Below are 22587 nucleotides of genomic sequence, written 5' to 3'. Positions count from 1 at the left end.
TAATTATTTTCCAACAAAATTAATTCTAATTCCTCCATTTTGTTGGTGAGGCTTCTGGCATTAGTGTACATGCATTTTATGTATCTCTCTGTGCCTCTATTCCTTCTTGCTATATTGACTGTTCTAACCCCACCCCCAATTTCTTTATTTGTGCCCAGGTCACTATCTGCACTATCTTCCCCACCTATAAAATGAATACCCTCCCCCAATCCCTAGTTTAAACACTCCTCCAACCTTCTAGCCATTTTCTTCCCCAGTACAGCTGCACCCTACCCATTAAGGTGCAGCCCGTCCCTAGCGTAGAATCTGTAGCCAACTGAGAAGTCGGCCCAGTTCTCCAGGAACCAAAACCCCTCCTTCCTACACCAGTTCCTGAGCCACTTATTTATCTCCCTAATCTCCCGTTGCCTCTCTGGCGTGTCACGTGGTGCAGGTAGTATTTCAGAGAATACCACCTTGGAGGTCCTTGCTTTAAGCTTGCAGCCTAATTCCCTGAAATCATCTTTAAGGACCTTCCACCTACCTCTAACTTTGTCATTTGTGCCAATGTGCACCATGACCGCATCAATAGACTGATTGTTTTGTATTGAAGCATCTAATAACTGGGTGCAACGGTGACTGTGATGGGAGAAGGAGCAGAGTCAGCTGTGACATCAGCTATTGTGATTGGTGGATCCTGTGTTATCAGCTGTGCATAGAGGTCTTTGCAATCCTGCCTCTGCCAATCAGGAGCCTGCTGAAAACTCTTCCGGTAAGGACACTAATCATGAGTCTAAAAAGGCCCTATTGGCAGGTGTTAATATTGCAAGATTACTAAATTTGTAATAAAGATCGTTATATGAAATAGAAAAAACATTGACAGCGTTTTTTTGAAAAAAAATACTTGCAACACTGCAACCTTGGATCATTTTCTGATAACACATTCCCTTCAAGGCCCCCATACACATTAGGTCAAAGTTGTTCGATCCCTCCGATTTTGTGGTAATAGCTGATCTACTGCTGTGTATGGGGCGATACTGACTCTCACCTGACAGATGGTGTTGGGGCGAGAGGAGGATTGACTGTTGGAATTTCAACCCTTTTTTTAGGGGAGCGGCTTTCTCCTTTTAACTGGGAGAAAACACTTGGCTGAGTATGAGGATTCTGGAGAGATGGCTTTTCCGTATGGTAGGGTACAGCACACAACATCATTTATTAAGTCTGGCACTGACAGGCACATAATGCTCTTAGTATAGAGTCCATATCCTGTATTTACTGATGTGATCTCACTACCTTTCTTCCAGCTGTAGCGGTGCTATTCCTGTCTTCTTTCTATTCTTTTTTTTCCTCTTCAGAATTAATCCCTGGGGAGATCATGTAATACAACAATTAGTATTATAGTGTCAGGGTGGTGGACAATTGCTGTCACGTTCCTACCCCTGAAGACACCAATCGCGTCAATGTATTGTAAATAATGTTATCTGAATTGTGTCTTGCGTCTTTTGTAAATACTGTGTAATGTGTACTGCAATATTGTGATGTAGTGTAAATAGTGTTATGCCTTAGTATGTGTATAATGGTTTGTAAGGAAGGTCTGCCCAGCAACAGACTGCAGGGAACGACAGTTAATAGCTGGGACTAACCCATAGTGGGAGGGGCTAGTGTTAAGGGAAAGTGACTGCATCCTGCTAGGAAGGCATATATGGTCTGGAAAGCAGAGTGAGCAGTGCCGCTTTTGAGGGAGACCCTAAATGAGAGGAGACCGAACAGGAGAGATTGCGAGATCCTGAAGATAAGTGATTAAGAGAGACAGAGTGGCCTCCTGGAGATGGATCCTAGGAGAGGATGCCTAGCCACGAGACCTTGGGCTTGTAACGCTGAGAAGTGACGAGCCTAGACAGGACTGAATACAGGGGACTAGTGAAGGGTTCCCGAGTGGATGTTTCAGGGCACCAGTAGTGGAAGAAACAGAATGCGGAACAGGGTTAGAGGCACAACACGAGGAAGCACCGAGTGCAAAGACAGAGACATGTTCAGACAGTGTGAGGTCGGGGCGGGCAGTACAGGATCAAAATAAGAAGCAGAGAGGTTAGACAAAATGAGTGAACAAGCAAGATCAGTAACAGAAGAGTTAAAACAAACATGCACCTTGACAGATTACTAGAGACGTACTGAAACCAATAACCTAAGTTCAGGCAAGATGTGGAGGGAGGAGCTGCCTAATATATTCCATGCTGCCAGGAGATAGCTCAAGAAAGCAAAACTCTGCAGAACGCAGCATTTTAAATTCCTGCAGAGTCTGTCCGCGCCTCCCCATAGCCAAGTGGTGACTTTCCAGCCACATGAGGAAGCAGCAGTGTTGGGAGTGCTGCAAGAGGCAGTTCAGCGTGATGGCCTGACGCTGGGAGGAGCAGAGCGGTGAACACAGTGAGTAGGCCGGCATGCAAGTTACCGGCGTAACAAATATCAGCTCCATGTGAATTCATGCTGGAGATATCAATGTGAATATTATCCTTTGCGTTGCAAAGGATAAAATTTGAGGCTCTGTCATACCTTCTTTTGCAATGATATCCCCAGTTGTAAACACTTCCTCTGTGGATGGTGCATAGTACATATGTTTTGTAGGAAGTAATGTAAAGCTGTCAGGTAATGTCTCATCTCTGGAGTCTCTATAACTGCATTTGGTTGAAATAAACTGCATCAAAATAGCCAAGTGTGAACTGGAGAAGCAGCCATATTACCTTTACATTATTATGTTGATTCTTTGTATCGCCTTCTGCATTTTCATCAGGAGCAGCATCTGTCCCTTAAAAGAAAAACAAATAATACGGGTTAATTGAATCAGTCATTGTGGCAGATCCGCCGTATTTTGAGACCTATCCTATGGTAAGAACGTGGCTCTCATTTTCATATTGAGTTTAAATTCAAGTGATTTTATCGTAAATCTGTCAGGTTTCCTATCAGAGGGAACGCTGAGCTGGTGGTGGATAGGTTTTGCCTTGAGATAAGCAAATCTTTTGAAATTGGAATTTGTGCAACAATTTTTTCCCAAAAATCCCATTCACTGCAAATTCACTGTGAATTGCCAGTACTGCGAAGCCTATAAATGTCCAGAAAACATATGTAACACTCACTCATGTAAAAAGCTGTTACTGCTGCCTGCCGGTAGTGGTATATCGCTAATAGTGGTAGACCACACGGCCATTATGAGCATCAGCACCGGGACCCCCCACCCGCCCTGCAAAATAGGGCCGAAATAGGGGCAAAATTACTTTGTAAGTGTCACAATACATGTCTCTTTCTCTAACTTTAAAAGTTAGGAGAAAAGCCCTACAGTGACTATGCCTATGCGCTGTGAACCCGCCTAATCCTCTGAATATTTTTTTTGAAGTATGAGTGTGTGCTATTAGGACTTTTGCTATGAGGCCCTGAGTACCCCTGGCAGACAGGACTCAGAATGCCTGTGAGCCCTGTTTCCTCTGTACACTCACACACAGATTGACAGCTTTCCGGGAGTACATACTCATGAGCAAGAAAAAAATTGCCATCCAGGAGATGCAGAGGCCGGTGGATGAAAAGTGTTCACTATACCCATGCCCCTTATAAGCCAAACCTCTCCAAAAATGCTCTCTGCCCACTTCATGTCCTTTCTTCACTCCCTTAATGACCTGTTTTTTGCTTCTTCACTGGGGTACAAGAAGCCTTCCTGAATTACCTACTTCTAGAAGGTTCCAGCAGCTTTTCCAGAAGTCCAAAAAGGTCACCATATTTCCCGGGAACCTCGCGGGCTCTCCAGGAGAGTAGGTATGAAAGCTCTAGTGGGCACCATTCTTTGAACGTTTCTGAGCACAACTTGTACAGTTTTGAATGGTCCCGTTCAGCCCATTACATCTCAGGACTGTAACAACCTTATAGGCTTCACGAGAATTAACTTTCTGCTACATGCTATTCACAAGTCTCTCCTAGACTGAAAACTCTCACAGCTCCTCCTACAATCCACCAGGTTGGGGTATTGCACCACTCAACCCAAATTGGACCCATACTGTTAAAACCACCATGAGTTAAAACCACCATGAGACAAGCCCAGACAAACTCTTCCTCAGGCGGACAACGTGCTCAGCCAAAATCACTTCAGTGGTAGCCTGCAAGCTGCCCTGGCGAGTCTACATCAGCCCACTACTCCCAAGTGGCAATGTATCTTCTGGCCAGCTCACTACCTGCTCTCCGTGGTGCTCCCCAGGCCTTGCTCAGCAATAAAAAATTGTCAACACTCTTGCCAAACCACTCACTTTTTCCAGCTTCTTCTGCCCTACCATTGCTGGGGACCCCTGCAAGTGTATAAGTTATCACCTATCCTGTAGATGGATGATAACTTATTTTCACCGACCACCCAATTTAATATAATTTCTTGCTTTTTTTCCCAGATCACACATAGGAGTAATGAGTGTGCAGAAGTTGCTAAGGAGGCCTAGAGTCTGTGCACAGTTGTAAGTTGTAACGGGTCTGGGAGGCGGAACCTCTGAGCTACTATACAAGGGGGCGGTCCTTGTAAGGGAGCGGGTGGCGACCAGGCAGGCAGTCACAGCAGGTGACCGGGACAGTCTCTGGGTGTACGGGCAGGAGGTCACGGCAAGTGACCGGGACAGTCTCTGGATGAACGGGCTGGAGATCACGGCAAGTGACCGGGGCAGTCTCTGGGTGAACGGGCTGGAGGTCACGGCAAGTGACCGGGGCAGTCTCTAGGTAAAGAGTAGGTACGACCTGTGATGGCTGAACCTCCAGGTAGGCTAGCAAGGCAGATGGAGGATGTGTGCTCCCAGGTGAGCAAGCGAGAGTCTCTGGAATAGCAGGTGGTCACAGCACGTGACGGCGAAGCCTCCAGGTAGGCAAGCAGGCAGGTAGCGGAGAAGCGCTCCCAGGTGAGCGGGCAAGAGTCTCTGGAATAGCTGGTGGTCACAGCACGTGACGGCGGAGCCTCCGGGCAGGCAAGCAGGCAGGTAGCGGATGTGCGCTCCCAGGTGAGCGGGCAAGCTGGTCCTTAGACAGACTGACAGGAGTTGTAAGGCAGACCGTCGGACCTCAGGCTAGCAAGCAGGTAGCAGGAATAACAGGCAGGAAACAGACAGCAAACTGGCAGGACTCTGGCAGGAATCAGGCAGGTAACTGGCAGGTAACTGGCAACGGGACCTGAGGGCTGAAGCAGAGTAGAACAGTGCAACAACATTGCTCGGGCACCTCCATTTTGGAGGAGGTGCCTTATATATGGTGAAGTCCTCCAGCCATTGGCCGGGGACTCCTTAGGACGGCGCGCGCGGCCCCTTTAAGAGGAAGGGAGAGCGCGCGCGCGCGCCCTAAGCACAGTGGCTTGGAAGGAGCGCGCGCTGCCAGCAGAGCAGGAGGAGGACGCCGGGCACGGAGCAGGGAGGTGAGGGGAACAGCGTCCCTGCCTAGCAGAGGGCAGGGACGCCGGCGCTACAGTACCCCCCCCTTTAGGCCCCCCCTTTTTTAGGCCAGACAGAAATTTAGCAAGGATAAGAGGGGCATGGATGTTCTCCCGGGGCTCCCACGTTCTCTCCTCAGGACCAAACCCCTTCCAATCTACTAGAAAAAAGGTCTTTCCTCTTACCCTTTTGGTGGCAAGAATGTTCTCTACCTCAAACTCGTCCTCAGCAGAAACCGGAGCAGGAGGCGTACCTGTAGACTTGGAAAAAGAGTTAAGTACCACAGGTTTGAGGAGAGATACATGGAAGGAGTTAGGGATCCGTAAGTTGGCCGGGAGTTTCAATTTATAGGCCACCGGGTTGATCTGACTGATGACCTCCAGGGGGCCGATGAACCGAGGCCCTAACTTGTAAGAAGGTATCTTGAGTCGGACATATTTAGATGAGAGCCAGACTTTATCTCCGGGACGAAATTGTGGAGGATCCAGGCGTTTTTTGTCAGCGTGTCTTTTCATCCGTTCGGACGACTGAAGGAGTGCGGATCGGGTACTCTCCCAAATGGAGGAAAATTTGCCAACGAGAGATTCCGCAGCCGGGTTGTCCACAGAGGTGGAGACAGGAAAAGGAATCCGAGGATGCTGACCGAAGACTACAAAAAACGGGGATTTGGAGGAGGATTCGCTCTCGTGATTGTTATAAGAGAACTCGGCCCATGGTAGGAGATCCACCCAGTCTGAATGATGGGCATTAACGAAGTGCCGGAGGTAACTGGTCAGGTTCTGATTGATCCGCTCCACTTGACCATTGGACTGTGGGTGGTAAGCGGAAGAGAAGTCCAGGGTGACGTCTAGCAGTTTACAAGTGGCTCTCCAGAAGCGAGAGGTGAACTGTACCCCACGATCCGACACGATGTGGAGGGGCAGGCCATGAAGACGGAAGATGTGACGAATAAAGTCTTTAGCTAGCTCGGGTGCAGACGGGAGGCCTGGCAGGGGAACGAAATGAGCCATCTTGGAGAAGCGGTCAGCGACCACCCAAATGACCGTACAACCGGCAGAGACTGGGAGGTCTGTTATAAAGTCCATTGCTATATGTTGCCAGGGGGCAGCAGGTACTGGGAGCGGAAGGAGGCGACTGGCTGGCAGATGTCTCGGAACCTTGTTGCGGGCGCAGGACACACAGGCAGAAACAAAGTCTATTACGTCCTTGTGCAGGGTAGGCCACCAGTAGTGCCGGGTAATAAGCTGGAGGGTCTTTTTCTGACCGGCATGGCCAGCCAGTTTAGACGAGTGACCCCAGTGAAGGATCTTCTCCCGATCAGGTACTGATACGAACGTCTTTCCGGGAGGGAGACGATTTAGACTCACGGGAGCCACCTGCATTACTCTGGCGGGATCGATGATGTGTTTTGGATCTTCCTCGAGATCAGACACCAGAAAGGATCGAGACAAGGCGTCCGCCTTGACGTTTTTGTCAGCCGGGCGAAAATGAAGAACAAAATCAAAGCGAGCAAAAAACAAGGACCACCGGGCTTGGCGCGGGTTAAGTCTCTGGGCATGCTGGAGATAAGCCAAGTTCTTGTGGTCAGTGTAAATTATTACCGGGTGAAGAGCCCCCTCGAGCAGGTAACGCCACTCCTCCAATGCCAGTTTGATGGCCAATAACTCTCGGTCTCCTATGGAATAATTGCGCTCTGAGGAGGAGAAGAGTTTAGAGAAGAAGCCGCAAGTTACCATCCTCCCGGAAGATGATTTTTGAGTAAGTACCGCTCTGGCTCCAGAGGAGGAGGCGTCAACTTCCAGGAAGAACTGCTTGTTGCCGTCCGGGCGATGCAGCACCGGGGCCGAAGAGAAGGCCTGTTTTAAGGAAAGAAAGGCCTCCTCTGCTTCGGGCGGCCACTCTTTGGGATTAGTACCCTTACGGGTGAGCACGGAAATTGGGGCAGTCCGGGAAGAGAAGTGTGGTATGAAGAGGCGGTAGTAGTTGGCGAAGCCCAGGAACCGCTGAATGGCCTTCAACCCCTCCGGTCGAGGCCATTTCTCGATGGCAGACAGTTTCTCTGGATCCATTCGTAGGCCGGTCTGAGAAATAATGTAGCCCAAAAATGGAAGCGAGGTCTGCTCAAAGAGGCACTTCTCGTATTTAGCGAAGAGGTGATTCTGCCTGAGCCTGAGCAGGACCTGACGAACGTCCCTCCGGTGAGTCTGGAGATCCGGAGAGAAGACCAAGATGTCGTCCAGGTACACCACTACGCAGGAGTAGAGAAGGTCCCGGAAGATGTCATTGACCAACTCTTGAAAGACGGCAGGAGCGTTACAGAGACCAAAGGGCATTACCAGATATTCATACTGGCCGTCCCGGGTGTTGAATGCCGTCTTCCATTCATCCCCCTGACGGATACGAACCAGGTTGTACGCCCCACGGAGGTCCAGTTTGGTGAAGATTCTAGCCCCTCTCAGACGATCAAATAACTCCGGAATGAGCGGAAGGGGGTACTTATTCTTCACCGTGATTTGGTTAAGGCCTCTATAGTCTATACAGGGACGGAGAGAGCCGTCCTTCTTTTTTACGAAGAAGAAGCCTGCTCCCGCCGGGGAGGTAGATTTCCGGATGAATCCCCTGGCCAGATTCTCCTCAATATATTCGGACATCGACCGGGTCTCAGCAGCGGATAATGGATAAATACGCCCACGGGGAGGAGTAGTACCGGGTAACAGGTCGATAGGGCAGTCGTATGGTCTATGAGGGGGTAGTGTCTCTGCTTCCTTTTTATTAAAGACATCAGCATAAGACCAATAAGGAATCGGAAGTCCAGGTAGATTAGCTGGGGTAGGAGAAGGACGGACGGGATGGACGGGAACCAGACAGGTCTTATGGCAGTCCTGTCCCCAGCGAAGGACTTCTCCGGTCTGCCAGTCAAGCACGGGTGCATGTCTCTGGAGCCAAAGTAGACCTAGCAAGAGGGCGTGAGAGAGTCCAGGCAGAACATGAAAGGAGATACTCTCAGAATGCAGCATTCCCACCTGTAGAGTAATGGATTCGGTGATGAGTTGGATGGGGCGTGGTAAGAGACCCCCATCCACGGCAGCAACAGACAAGGGTACAGCCAGAGGTTTGGTGGGGATGCGGTATTTCTCTACCAGGGACTGTGAAATAAGATTCCCGGCTGCTCCAGAGTCCAGTTGGGCTAGTTCGAAATAATGGTTCTCCCCGCAGACGATTGAAACTGACAGCAGCAGAGATGGAGAGGATTTATTCTTGTCTAGGTCGACCTCTCTGAGCGAACCTAGACACAGGCGTTTCCCGACCTCTCTGGGCAGGCACGGATCCGGTGCTCCTTACTGCCACAGTAGAAGCAGCTCCCCTCGGCACGGCGTAAGTCCTGACGGGTTTTGACCATCTTGGTCTGGTCGACCTGCATAGACTCAGGAGAGTGTACCTGGGGAGAGACGGAGGGAGTGACGGGTTTCTGAAAGGTAGGAGCTAGACGTGGACCTCCTCTCACGGGTGACCTCTTTGGCACGCTCCTGGAACCGTAGGTCAATCCGGGTGGCAAGAGTTATTAGGTCATCGAGAGTGGTAGGAATGTCCCGACCGGCAAGTTCATCTTTAATACGGCCGGACAGACCCTCCCAGAAGACGGATACCAGAGCGTCGTTATCCCAGGCCAGCTCCGAGGCAAGGGTACGGAACCGTATGGCATATTGGCCCACGGTGAGACTTCACTGACGGAGGCGTAGCAGAGATGATGCGGATGAGGTCTTCTGTCCGGGTTCGTCGAAGACTTTCCGGAAAGCCGTGAGGAAGGCAGGCAAGTCGGACACCAGGGGGTCTCCTCTCTCCCATAGAGGATTTAGCCAGGCCAGGGCCTCCCCGGTGAGATGGGACATGATGAAGGCAATTTTGGCCCGGTCGGAGTTAAACTGGTGGGACAATAGTTCAAAGTGCAGGGTGCACTGATTTATGAAGCCCCGAGCCTGGGCGGAGTCGCCTCCGAAGCGAGGAGGTGCAGAAAGCCGGGGTCCGGGGTAGGATACCATGGTATTGGTGGGCAGCGGAGCTGCCGGATTGCAAGATATATCACTGGCGGAGGTTGCTGGTGGAGCAGTCAGAGTGTTCAGGCGAGTATTGACATTCCGCAGGTGACCCAGGATGGACTCCTGTTGGGACCTTTGACGGGACAGTTCATGACACAGGTCCGAGAGCGAGGGAGCTTGGGTGCCACCGGGTTAACTGGCCCGAGCAAACTGTAACGGGTCTGGGAGGCGGAACCTCTGAGCTACTATACAAGGGGGCGGTCCTTGTAAGGGAGCGGGTGACGACCAGGCAGGCAGTCACAGCAGGTGACCGGGACAGTCTCTGGGTGTACGGGCAGGAGGTCACGGCAAGTGACCGGGACAGTCTCTGGATGAACGGGCTGGAGATCACGGCAAGTGACCGGGGCAGTCTCTGGGTGAACGGGCTGGAGGTCACGGCAAGTGACCGGGGCAGTCTCTAGGTAAAGGGTAGGTACGACCTGTGATGGCTGAACCTCCAGGTAGGCTAGCAAGGCAGATGGAGGATGTGTGCTCCCAGGTGAGCAAGCGAGAGTCTCTGGAATAGCAGGTGGTCACAGCACGTGACGGCGAAGCCTCTAGGTAGGCAAGCAGGCAGGTAGCGGAGAAGCGCTCCCAGGTGAGCGGGCAAGAGTCTCTGGAATAGCTGGTGGTGACAGCACGTGACGGCGGAGCCTCCGGGCAGGCAAGCAGGCAGGTAGCGGATGTGCGCTCCCAGGTGAGCGGGCAAGCTGGTCCTTAGACAGACTGACAGGAGTTGTAAGGCAGACCGTCGGACCTCAGGCTAGCAAGCAGGTAGCAGGAATAACAGGCAGGAAACAGACAGCAAACTGGCAGGACTCTGGCAGGAATCAGGCAGGTAACTGGCAGGTAACTGGCAACGGGACCTGAGGGCTGAAGCAGAGTAGAACAGTGCAACAACATTGCTCGGGCACCTCCATTTTGGAGGAGGTGCCTTATATATGGTGAAGTCCTCCGGCCATTGGCCGGGGACTCCTTAGGACGGCGCGCGCAGCCCCTTTAAGAGGAAGGGAGAGCGCGCGCGCGCGCCCTAAGCACAGTGGCCGGGAAGGAGCGCGCGCTGCCAGCAGAGCGGGAGGAGGACGCCGGGCACGGAGCAGGGAGGTGAGGGGAACAGCGTCCCTGCCTAGCAGAGGGCAGGGACGCCGGCGCTACATAAGTGTTGCAGGTTAGATATGCGAGTTCCTAAGATGTACTTGCAGATATTGGAAACCAGACACCACTATTAACGCTGATGAAGTGTTCTCTAATCGGCCACTTCCGGCAGGAAGGAAGTGGTAAATTCAACGTGCTTGGCTGGGTTTTCCCTCCATCTGTTATTCTACATTTATCTACCTGCATATTACTGGAAGTCTCACAGCAATATAATATATCTATAGTCCCAAGGAATAATCTTCAATGTATCATATAGCTTAATATATAAGTCGTTATATGAGCTTTACCTGTGTCCGCCTTGTCTATCTGTGCGACGTCATTGTTGGACACACAACTTCCTGCACGGCTCCGGGTGCGAAATGCATCCTAAGTGAGAAAAAGTCCTTGTAATTTAGCACCTTATGATAATTCTGCATATATCTACCATATACACATGCTATTATTATGGAGCATGACTCAAGATATTGATTTTTTACAAACAAGTTGTCACGGGTTTACCGCAACAGAGAGGGGCCAGAAGACCGCGGTGTCTGATTTCTCGTACTCCTGCACTTTAGATGCACTTCACCATCATATTAAACAGTGCGGGTTTGTTCTAGCAGTGCAGGGGTTAATCTGTTCAGTTGGGAGCTTCTGAAGCATTCCTGCTTTGATGGTCTCAGCTGTTCAGTGTTGGCCCTCCCCTCTGCTATATATACTCGCCTCCGGCAATCTAAGATTCTTAGTTTCATACTACCTGGTTCTGTAGTTGGAGGAGCTGGTTGTTTTGAGGAGGCATTTGGTGTATTATTCTAAAGACTGTTGCTTGGTTATTCGTCTATGTGCATATCCTCATCCTCTCCTATTTGTTTTTTTCCTTCATTTACATCCCGGTGTTCCACTCTGTTTGTGAGTGCATATTGAATGTTTGGTATTTTCATTTATCCCTGTACGTCTTCCCTTGTTAGTCTGGTTTGTATATTCTTATACACTACTACTCACCACTTCCCTTTTGATAAGAGCTGATTCAGGAGCTCAACAATGTACGTGGCCCAGACGTTTTCATCATTAGAAGTAATCTGGGGAGCAGGCAGCTAGGGTGCCCCTAGCTTTTGGGATAGGGAAGGAGCCCCTGACCCTAGGATATCCTTTATCAGTGGGATGACATTAACACTGGTCCATACCATTTTTTGATCCGTCATGGATGCTATTATTGCTCTGGCTGGGCAACTTCAGCAACTCAGCCTGGAGGTCGCAGATATTCGCACTGTTGTTTCACAGCACCATAAAATGTCTGGTTTAGAGACCGCAACTTCCAGGCAATCCCAGATGGAGCCCAATGTCGCTTTGCATGACAGGTTCTCTGGGGGGCGAGACAAGTTTGTAGTTTTCAGGGAGGCCTGTAAGCTCTATTTTAAGTTACGTCCTTACTCCTCAGGAACCGAGGAGCAGCGGGTGGGGATTGCAATTTCACTCCTTCAGGGTGACCTTCAAGCATGGGCATTTTCTCTCCCAGCAGACTCTTAGTTGCTTCGGTTGGTTTGGGAATATTCTCAGGCGCGTTGTCACATATACAACCACCCCGACTGCTTCTCTGTGGACGAGTCTACGCTCCGTTAGCTTCAGCAGGGAGACCGGCCGGCGGAGGATTATTGCTCTGAGTTTTGGAGGTGGTCCATAGACACTAAGTGGAATGACCCTGCGCTCCATAACCAGTTCAGTCAAGGACTATCCGTAAGGGTAAAGGATGCCTTTGCCCTGTATGAGACTTCGGTTTACCTTGAGGTGGCCATGTCTCTGACTATCCACGTTGACCGTCGTCTTTTGCGTGGGGGCCCGGGGTCAAGGGAACCTAGGTCTGAGTCAATTGAGGAACCCATGCAGTTGGGTGAGGTGACTCATTCTGTTGGTCCAACTGTAGTTTGGCATAAAGGGGGAGTGTATCTCTTCTATGGTGGAAAGGGTCATTTTGTAGGTGCTTGTCCTTCCATATCACACTGTAAACAGCCATCGGAAAATGAAGGAGCCCGGGTTGCAGGGTCATTAACAACCCAGGTGTACTTATTTTCTCTGTGGTCAGGTCACAATTTTTTCTACTGGCCGAGATCCATTTTGGCAAAAATAAGGTGGTTATTTCTGCCTTTTCGGACAGTGGGGTGGGGTTTAATTTCATCGACTCTCAAGTTCGTCCAGGTCCAGGGCCTCAAACCACATGAATTGTCTAGATCGATACCCATAATTGCCATTTACTCTGCACCCCTTGAGCCAGGAGTATTTTAGTCAAGTCGTTCATGTGTTACATCTACAGGTGGGGGCCATGAACTCAGGATTTATTGACTGTTATGTGCTTGAGGGCTTGCCCTCTCCTGTGGTTATTGGACTACCTTGGCTTACACTGCACAATTCGGTGGTAGACTGGCAGACTCAGGAGGTGGTAAAATGGAGAGAGTATTGCAAAGAGCACTGCTTGGGTGCCCGGCTAGCCAGGATGGATACCAAATTTCTGCCTGAATACCTGTCTGGCTTCAGGGATGTGTTATGCACATGCCCGGACTAACTGGCGTGTGTGTGATTAGTGATCCCACTGTGCCATGAACCGGAGAGTGCCAGGAGGGGCGTAACTAAGTATCAACCCTATCCGACCCAGGTCACACGACGGCTACGACGCCGTGCACCAGGGAGGAACCGAGCAGAGGGACCAGGTGCGACTCCAGGTCAGACCCCGGACACGGCTGTTGACCCACACCGGGGAATACAGGAACAGGCAGGTTAGAGCACAGGCAGGGTAGGGTCCAGTACAGACTGGGAGACGCAGATGCGGTAATCAAGCAGAATAAAGCGAAACCGCAGGTGCGGTGGACAAAGCTGAGCAGAGCGAAACCGCAGGTGCGGTGGACACGGCTGAGGAGAGCGAAACCGCAGGTGCGGTGGACAGGGCTGAGCAGAGCGAAACCGCAGGTGCGGTGGACAGGGCTGAGCAGAGCGAAACCGCAGGTGCAGTGGACAGGGCTGAGCAGAGCGAAACCGCAGGTGCTGTGGACAGGGCTGAGCAGAGCGAAACCGCAGGTGCTGTGGACAGGGCTGAGCAGAGCGAAACCGCAGGTGCGGTGGACAGGGCTGAGCAGAGCGAAACCGCAGGTGCGGTGGACAGGGCTGAGCAGAGCGAAACCGCAGGTGCGGTGGACAAGGCTGAGCAGAGTGAAACCGCAGGTGCGGTGGACAGGGCTGAGCAGAGCGAAACCGCAGATGCGGTGGACAAAGCTGAGCAGAGCGAAACCGCAGATGCGGTGGACAAGGCTGAGCAGAGCGAAACCGCAGATGCGGTGGACAAGGCTGAGCAGAGAGAAACCACAGATGCGGTGGACAAGGCTGAGCGGGCAGGAACCGCCAGAGCGGTAAGTAAGGCAGAGCAGAGATAAACCGACAGGGCGGTAAGCAAGGCAGAGCAAGGGGAAAACCGCCAAAGCGGTGAGGAAAGACAGAGCAGAGGGGACAGGGCTCTGTTCACACGGAACAGGCGGGAAGGGAAAGGCAGAACCAGATACACACAAAGTACTTGCAAAGAAGTAGCGAGTGGACTCCAAACTCACAAACGGAAGTACAGCGACAACGAGTAGGAGTTAGGTGCAGGTTCAGACTCTGCAGAAAAAGGAAAAGTACAGACATAAAGAAAAACAGGTAACAGGCTAGGAGAGTGTTCAGACAGGAACTGAGTGTTAAGACAGGAACTGACACTGCAGCGAGATACAGGAGTGAGTCTGGGTATGCGGTCCCCAGAAAGGCGGACAAACAGGCTAGAAGATACAGACAACAGGTCTGGGTATGTGGCCCCCAGAAGGCAGGACGATCAGGCTAGGAGCGTGTTCAGACAGGCCTGGGAATACAGCCTCCAGGAAGGCGGACAGGCAAGAAAAACAGAACCTGGCACATGAGAGGCAAGAAGCCCTCTGAAGATAATAGTTGCTCAGGCACCAGCTTCAAGGTGGAGCTGGTTTAAATATCCAGTAACAGACAGCAATAGGCTGAGGACGCATTAGGGGTGTGCCCACAGCAGCTACAAAAACCAGGAAGTAACCGGGCCGCCGCCCTAAGCAGTCAGAACAGACACAAACAGACAGCATGAATAGAAGCCAGGCTAGCAGACTGGACTGAAGATCAAGTTTGCGATCTTGCATAGTGAGAGATGGTGCACCATGCAAGCCCGCCACCAGGTATGTTACAGGATGTATTTTCAGAACAGGGGTGTCAAGAACTTCCTTCCTATCATTCTTATGATTACGCCATTAATCTTATTCTTGGGGCCAAGCTGCTAAAAATCAGGTCATATGATATCTCTGGTCCAGAGAGGCAGACTATATTGCTGAAAGTCTTCTTCTCCTTTGGCAGCGGGGTTTTTCTTTGTCAAGAAAAAAGACGGGGGGGTTACACCCTGCCTAGATTTTCGCAACCTCAATCGGATCACGTTCCGGGACCCATATCCTCTCCCTCTCATCCCAGACCACTTTAATCAGATAGAAGCCAAATGGTTTTCTAAACTGGATCTCAGGGGGGTATATAATCTCATTTGCATTAAGGAGGTGGATAAGTGGAAGACAACCTTCAATACACCTGACGGTCACTATGAATGTTTCGTGATGCCATTTGGGTTGACTAATGCTCCCGCCGTCTTTCATCACTTTGTTGATGAGATTTTTAGTCATCTGGCAGGTACATTTGTTGTGATCTATCTAGATGACATATTGATTTATTTGCTTGACCCCAAATCACATCAGGTACATATCAGTCAGGTCCTACAGATACTGAGAGACAATAAAGTATTTGTCAATCCAGGGAAATGTATGTTCTCAGTTCAGGAGATCCCTTTCCTGGGTTATTTCTTATCGTCCACTGGTTTTCGCACGGATCTGGCGAAAGTCCGGGTGGTACAGGATTGGGATCGCCCTGAGGATTTAAAGGCGTTACAAAAGTTTTTGGGTTTTCGTCAACTACTACTAGTTCAGAAAAAACTTTTCGGTAGTGGCCAAACCTCTCACAGATATGACCAGGAAAGGGACAGACTTTTCAAAATGGTCCAGGCCGCCTAGGGAGGCTTTTGATACCTTGAAGAAATGTTTTGCATCTGCACCGATTTTTATTGAGCCTGATGCCACTCAACCATTTATAGAAGTTGACGCGTCTGAAGTGGGAGTGGGGGCTGTATTGTCGCAGGGTACGTCTAGTAAATTCCATCCATGTGCATAAAAACTATGACACTGGTAATAGGAAACTCTTGGAAATTAAGTGGGCATTTGAAGAGTGTCAACATTTTTTGGAGGAGGGTAGTTCATCCGGTCATGGTAATCACTGATCATAAAAATCTTTTATATTTAGAATCTGCTAAGTGTCTGACCCCTAGACAGGCAAGATGGTCTTTGTTCTCCACTAAATTCAACTTTTTTGCGACATATAGGCCGAATAAGAACATTAAGGCAGATGCCTTATCTCATTGTTTTCCTGGGGGTGGAGATAATTGTTAACCGGTTCCTATACTACAGAAAGGAGTAGTTATTGCTTCTGTAGGTTCTGATTTTGAGAAGGAGGTTGTAGAGACTCAGGGGAACACCCCTGCTGCCCTTCCGTTAGGTAAACTATTCGTATATGTGAATCTCAGTCTAAAAGTTACAAGTGAACATCATGATTTGGTCTTGGCCTGACCTCCTGTAGGTAAAGCCACCACAGATCTCCTTACTCAGTGTTTTTGTTTTTGGTGGTCTGGGGTACACCAGGATGTTCGGGATTACGTAGCTGCCTATAGTGTTTGTGCACGTTCAAAGACTTCTCATACTTGTCTGTCTGGGCCTCTCCAATCATTGATGATTCCCCGGAGACCTTGGACTCATTTATCAGTAGATTTCATCACTGATCTATCCGTATCTGTTGGTAATACAGTTATTTTGGTGGTGGTGGACAGGTTCAGCAAGATGTCTCATTTCATTGCGTTATCCGCCTTACCCAACGCCAAGACCTTGGTTCAAATTTTCATCAAAGAAATCTTGAAATTACATGAGATTCCTACCGATATTGTTTCTGGCCGGGGGTGTAATTTATGTCCAAATTTTGGAAAGCGTTTTGCGCTCATTTGGGCATCCATCTGTCATTTTCCTCAGCCTTTCATCCACAGACTAATGGTAAACTGAAAGTAATAACCAGAATCTCGAGACTTATCTGTGTGAGAGTCAGGAGGATTGGGTTACTTACTTACTTCTAGCTGAATTTGCGGTGAATAATCATTGTCATGAGTCTACTGGTAAGTCCCCATTCTTCGGGGCTTACGGGTTTCATCTTCACTTCAGCTCTTTTAATTGGAATCGTTCTTCAGGAATACCTGAAGAGGAACTGTTTTCATCATCTATTACTTCTGTGTGACAAGGGTTTTTTAATAATCTGAAGAAGATGGAGTCCAAATATAAGAGAGTGGCTGATCGGAGACGTTTGGTGGGTTCGGACCTGTGTGTTGGTGATTTGGTGTGATTGTCCTTGAGGAACACTAAGTTGAAGGTTCCTTCTTGGAAATTGGGTCCCAGGTTGATCGGTCCTTATAACATTGAGGCCGTCGTCAATTCTGTAGCATTCCACCTTGCTTTGCCACCTACTTTTAGGATTCATAATATGCTTCACCGGTCTCTACTCAAAAAATACATTGCGTCCTCTGAACCATCAGCACCACCTCCTTTTCTGGTCATTGTTGATGGGAATTTGGTATTTCAGACAGCGAAGATTGTTGATTCTCACTTGGTTCGGTGGTATCTTCAGTATCTGGTACACTGGAAGGGTTACGTCCTGAAGAGAGAAAGTATATACCAGCATCTAATGTCCATACGGTCAGGTCTGGTCCTTTCATGCGGCACACCCTGATAAGCCCAGCCCTGAGGTTCCGGAGGTCCTTCTTATGAAGGGGGGGGGGGGGGGTACTGTCACTGGTTTTCCACGACAGAGAGGGGCCAGAAGACCACAGTGTCTGATTTCACATACTCTTGCACTGATTATAAGCAGTTCACCATCATATTAAACAGTGCAGGTACTTCTAGCAGTGCAGAGGTTAATCTGTTCAGTTGGGAGCTTCTGAAGTGTTTCTGCTTTGATGGTCTCAGCTGTTAGTTTCATACTGCCTGGTTCTGGAGTTGGAGGAGCTGGTTGTTTGAGGAGGTGTTTGGTGTGTTATTCTAAAGACAGTTGCTTGGTTATTTGTCTGTGTGTATATCCTCATCCTCTCTTATTTGTTTTTTACCTTCTTTTACTTCCCGGGGTTCCATTCTGCTGTTTGTGAGTGCATATTTGTATGATTGGTATTTTCATTTATCCCTGTAATCTTCCCTTGTTAGTCTGGTTTGTGTATTCTTATACACTATTAATCCCCACTTACCTAGGTGGGGAGGTGACAACAGATAAGGGCTGATTCAGGAGCTCAGCAAAGCACGTGGCCCAGACATCTTCACCATTAGAAGTAATCTGGGGAGCAGGGATAGCTAGGGCACCCCTAGCTTTAGAGATAGAAGCCACTGGCCCCAAGATATCTGTCATCAGTGCGATGACACAGATACTATGGCAGCATGTTATCACCAAGGGTTGAGCATGTTAAAATCCAACAAGTTCAATCCTTCTTTCCCCCAACATTTGCCATCGAGGGACAGTTTGGTGACCCCCTATTCACATTAGAGGATCGGCGGATCCTGACGGAGTCAGTGGGTTTGGTTGGCTTTACTTCGGGATCTGAATTCTAAGAGAACATAGAAACTCCATGGATATGCTGACCTGTTTGGATTTGAACCCGCTACATCAAATGAAAGAAAGCACACCAAACTGCTAAGCACAAAAATAATAGAAATCGTAGCGCTTTAAAAAGTACTTATTTTTGTGTTGGTTCATCTTGATTCTGCAATGAACCATCTACAAAGTTTTTGTAAATTTGTTCACACAGTGTGGCAGATTGAGACTAAGGTTGCTTTCACACTGTGCTTTTCACCACGTTCAGTGGTCCCGCCGGGTTTTACAGTCGAACCCCAGACAAATATTCCTACAGGTGGTGGGCACCTAGGCGCAGTCTACTATGTCATGGTGTCCGCATCTGCCTGAAAATGATGCACGACAGCGACAGAGCACATGATGACTCCGTCTGCACCACTATAGTCAATAACCAAAGGGATTACTGAATGTGGCAAAGAACGCAGCGTGAAAAGGGCATTAGAAAAGGTAAATGTGCCAAAACACATATAATTTCCAATAATTTCATGAGTGATTTTGCTGTTGAGAGCTCTCTGTTCTTTCCCTTTGGTAAAGAAGAATTAGGCATGATGCATTATTCATCTCTCCCAGTTAAAAAAAAACATGCATCGTTGGCAGTGCTTATTTATGGGGGAGTCGGATGTAATAGGTGTTGGTCAGATGAGCATTTGGATCCATTGGATCTCGCTGGATCCGGGATGGTTGGGAGCTTTTGTTTGGATGCCACTGTGTTTCTGTGAACACAGCTTCTAATCATGAATTGCTCAATTCATTTTATATATAATATGAATTTCTACAAACATGACCAAAACTAAGTACAATCATGAGGAAAACCCAATTTTAAAACCTTTTAAGAATCAGACCTTCCGTTGGAAAGATTGTCAATTGTCTTGAATGTTTTCCACTCATGAATAATCTTTCTCATGATGGACAGTGTGACGATACAGTGTAAAATCTTAATTATGCCAGACATACTTTCTGATGGCAACAGCAGTATACAGTACCTTTATTTTTATCGTTGACTTTTTAACCTGTGATCTTCTTTAGTTGATTAACACAGACTATTGTTTGAATAATCCTAAATGTTGATTTAAAGAGCCCCTTGTGATACCAGCTATGTAAATTAATTAGCTCAAACAATGAGACCTGAGTGAGCCCTGCATTTTTACCTCTGACATGTGACTAATGATCCTTGACCTGTGGATGTGTACTTAAAAAGGAGATGTGCTTCTGAAGCAGTCAGACTTGGGACAGAGATTGAATAAAGGGTTTACAAGAAGAATGTGGAATCATGGATCGAGATAAAAGAGCAGGCCAAGGTTAAATGATATATTTAATCGCCTTAAGGGCACACTAGACAAAATACTATATACACAATGGGTATACACATACAGCGTCGGACTGGCACACCGGGACACCGGACAATCCTCCGGTGGGCCCCCGGGTCCTTGGTGGGCCCCCATGCCGAGTATAGTGGGGGCCTGCCGGTAACCGTGGTCTTTAGAAAGACCACGGGCATATCAGAGGCAGCGCACTTCAGCGCGTGGTGCATACAGCCGCTACCATGATGGCCACCGGGGACGTCACTGCTATGCACTGTGCGCTGATGTCATCATGTGGCGCATAGCAGTGACGATTAAAGGCCGCCCGCCAATCAAAGGCGTGCGTGTGAGGAAGATGGCTGCCACCACGGTCTCAGGTGCGACGGAGAAAATCGGAAGGAAGCAGCCTGTAAGTAGAAGATGGGGTCCCGGGAGGGAGCAGCGGCCTGACAGAGAAGGGTGAGGCCCGCTCGGCCACGGAGGGGCGCAGTGGGGGGCTTGGGGAGGCTGAGGCCGTGTCTCCTCACAAAGGATTGTGCTCTGTCAGGAGCCGTGCTGATTGCGGAGGGTCCTTGGGAGCCATACAACCTGTGTTCTCTGTGACTCAGCGCCCTGTGGGTGTGGTGAGGGTCCCTCCCGGCATGCGGGCTCTGCAGGGGCCTCCTCTGCTCTACAACTTGAAAAGGGGCCTAGTCTTTGAGCCAAGAAGGTGGGGCCCTCAGGGGGCCTGTAGGCCAGCAGGCATTGAACGTCACTGCTATACGCAGGGCACTGATGTCAGTGCACGGCGCAGAGCAGTGCAGTGATGTCAAATGGTCTCCGGCCAGGGGCCTTTAAAGGTCACTGCTATGTGCTGCACACAGACGTCAGTTCGCGGCTTCTGATGGGTCGACGGCCATGTTAAAGACCACGCCAGTACGAAGCCGTAATAGGACGCCGGGGGAGCGCAGGAAGATGAGAAGAATTTTTTTTCCTATGTGAATGGGCAGGGCAGTGGAGATAGGGACCTAGGATGGGGCAACAGAGGGGCCCAGGATATGGGAGGGATACATAGGGGCCCAGGATATGGAGGGGATACATAGGGGCCCAGGATATGGGGGTGGGATACATAGGGGCCCAGCATATGGGGGTCGGATACATAGGAGCCCAGGATATTGGGGAGGATATATAGGGGCCCAGGATATGGGGATGACACATAGGAGCCCAGGATATAGGGGGTATACATAGGGGCACAGGATATGGGAGGGATACATAGGGGCCAAGGATATGGGGGGATACATATAGGCCCAGGATGGGGGATATTATTAAATAAAGGGGACCAGGATGGGTGACCATTACAGTATAGGGGCCAGAATGAGATACATAAATTGTTTATGGTGTCAAGTGGGGACATAATTACTTTAGGGGCCAATTGGGGGACATTATTAATGCTGTAATATAATTTACTTTTGAGGATATTGTCTTCCATGGAGGAACAAAAGGGAGGTCTTGTTACTGTGCACGGCGGCACTATGTCACATTTTTCCTTCATCTGACATAGTGTAGAAATTGGGGAAAAAGTGGGGAATGTGCTCCAAAAGCCAGTGACGTTATACACAGGAGCTTTGTGTATAGTGTACAGGTAATACAGTGATCACCAGTGACATTATGCACGGGAGCTCTGTATATGATGTATCGCGTACAGGTAATACAGGTATCAGTACTGACCATATACACAGGAGCTCTGTACATAGTGTAATGTCAATGGTGATCGCTGTATTATCTGTAGACTATATACAAAGCTTCTGTGTATAATGTTACCGGTGGTAATATTTGTCGTTTTTTGTCATGATCATCATTGTAGTATTAGTCAGTCACTATGTTATGGTAATATGTGATCTGGTCATGGTGTGGCGGTATTTGTTCCTTGTATGTGGTATTATTGGTCTTGGTATAGTGGATTGTGCTATGTATGGAGGTCACTTGTTCTCTCTGATATCAATAAGGGGAAGATTCTTTATTAGAGATTAATTACTTGGATGTTTAACTCTTCCCAGTCCTATATCTATTACACAGTAGCAAATATGCACTTTGAGGTTCTCTGGTGAAAACAAGTAATTGCCTATCCTAAGGCCACGTACACACGTACAGTATTTGGTCAGTATTTGTAAGCCAAGACCAGTGGTGGGTGATAAATGCAGAAGTGGTGACGTGTTTCTATTATACTTTTCCTCTGATTGTTCCACTCCTGATTTTGGCTTACAAATACTGATGTAAAATACTGACCAAATACTGAACATGGCCTAAGGATAAGTTATTGATTTGTGGGGGACGACTGCTGGGACCCGGCCGATAGGCAGAATGAGGAACTTTTATTCCCATTAGACTGGAGCGGCATGTATGATTCGACCACTGATCCATTCATTCCCTCAGGGGCTGCGAGCGCTGCTCTTGGCTTTTTCTGGAAGCCCCAAAGAGGATGAATGGAGCTGTGGTCAGCCATCCCACCTGCCACTCCATTTTAAAATGAGGATAATAGTGTCCTGTCAGGGATAAAACTTACCCATTCTTTTCTGATCAGTGCGGTTTCCAATGTTCGGACTCCACGAATCAATAAGTTATCACCTACCTAAACTGTGGATCGGTGATAACATGTTTTCACAAAAAAACCCTTTAATGTAAACTACAGTAAGTGTACATCCTAGTTATGATGTAGATGTGCAGGAGCCGCCTGTGTTTTAAAGTCGATGCTCCACTATAACGGGGATAACTGCCAACAGGTATTTGCATATACAGTACAGACCAAAAGTTTGGACACATCTTCTCATTTAAAGATTTTTCTGTATTTTCATGACTATGGAAATTGTACATTCACACTGAAGGCATCAAAACTAT

General features: G+C 48.9%; 1 protein-coding gene across 2 annotated transcripts in view; it reads right to left on the bottom strand.

Moving 5' to 3' along the window:
- The window catches only part of RASAL3 (RAS protein activator like 3), a 70908-nt gene that overhangs the window by 31312 nt on the left and 17009 nt on the right, over nucleotides 1-22587 (bottom strand). For both annotated transcript variants that reach the window (XM_073653890.1, XM_073653891.1), the window contains exons 3-5: nucleotides 10939-11017; nucleotides 2721-2785; nucleotides 1273-1343 (exon numbers count right to left, since the gene is read on the bottom strand). In XM_073653890.1, coding sequence (XP_073509991.1) covers nucleotides 1273-1343; nucleotides 2721-2785; nucleotides 10939-11017 — 215 coding nt within the window. The remainder of the gene's footprint in view (nucleotides 1-1272; nucleotides 1344-2720; nucleotides 2786-10938; nucleotides 11018-22587) is intronic.

Source organism: Phyllobates terribilis, unplaced genomic scaffold (assembly GCF_046119375.1).
Source record: "Phyllobates terribilis strain yellow unplaced genomic scaffold, ASM4611937v1 Scaffold_11__3_contigs__length_659146591, whole genome shotgun sequence".
Classification (NCBI taxonomy): Eukaryota; Metazoa; Chordata; class Amphibia; order Anura; family Dendrobatidae; genus Phyllobates; species Phyllobates terribilis.
This window is presented reverse-complemented; position numbering and strand designations above follow the sequence as displayed.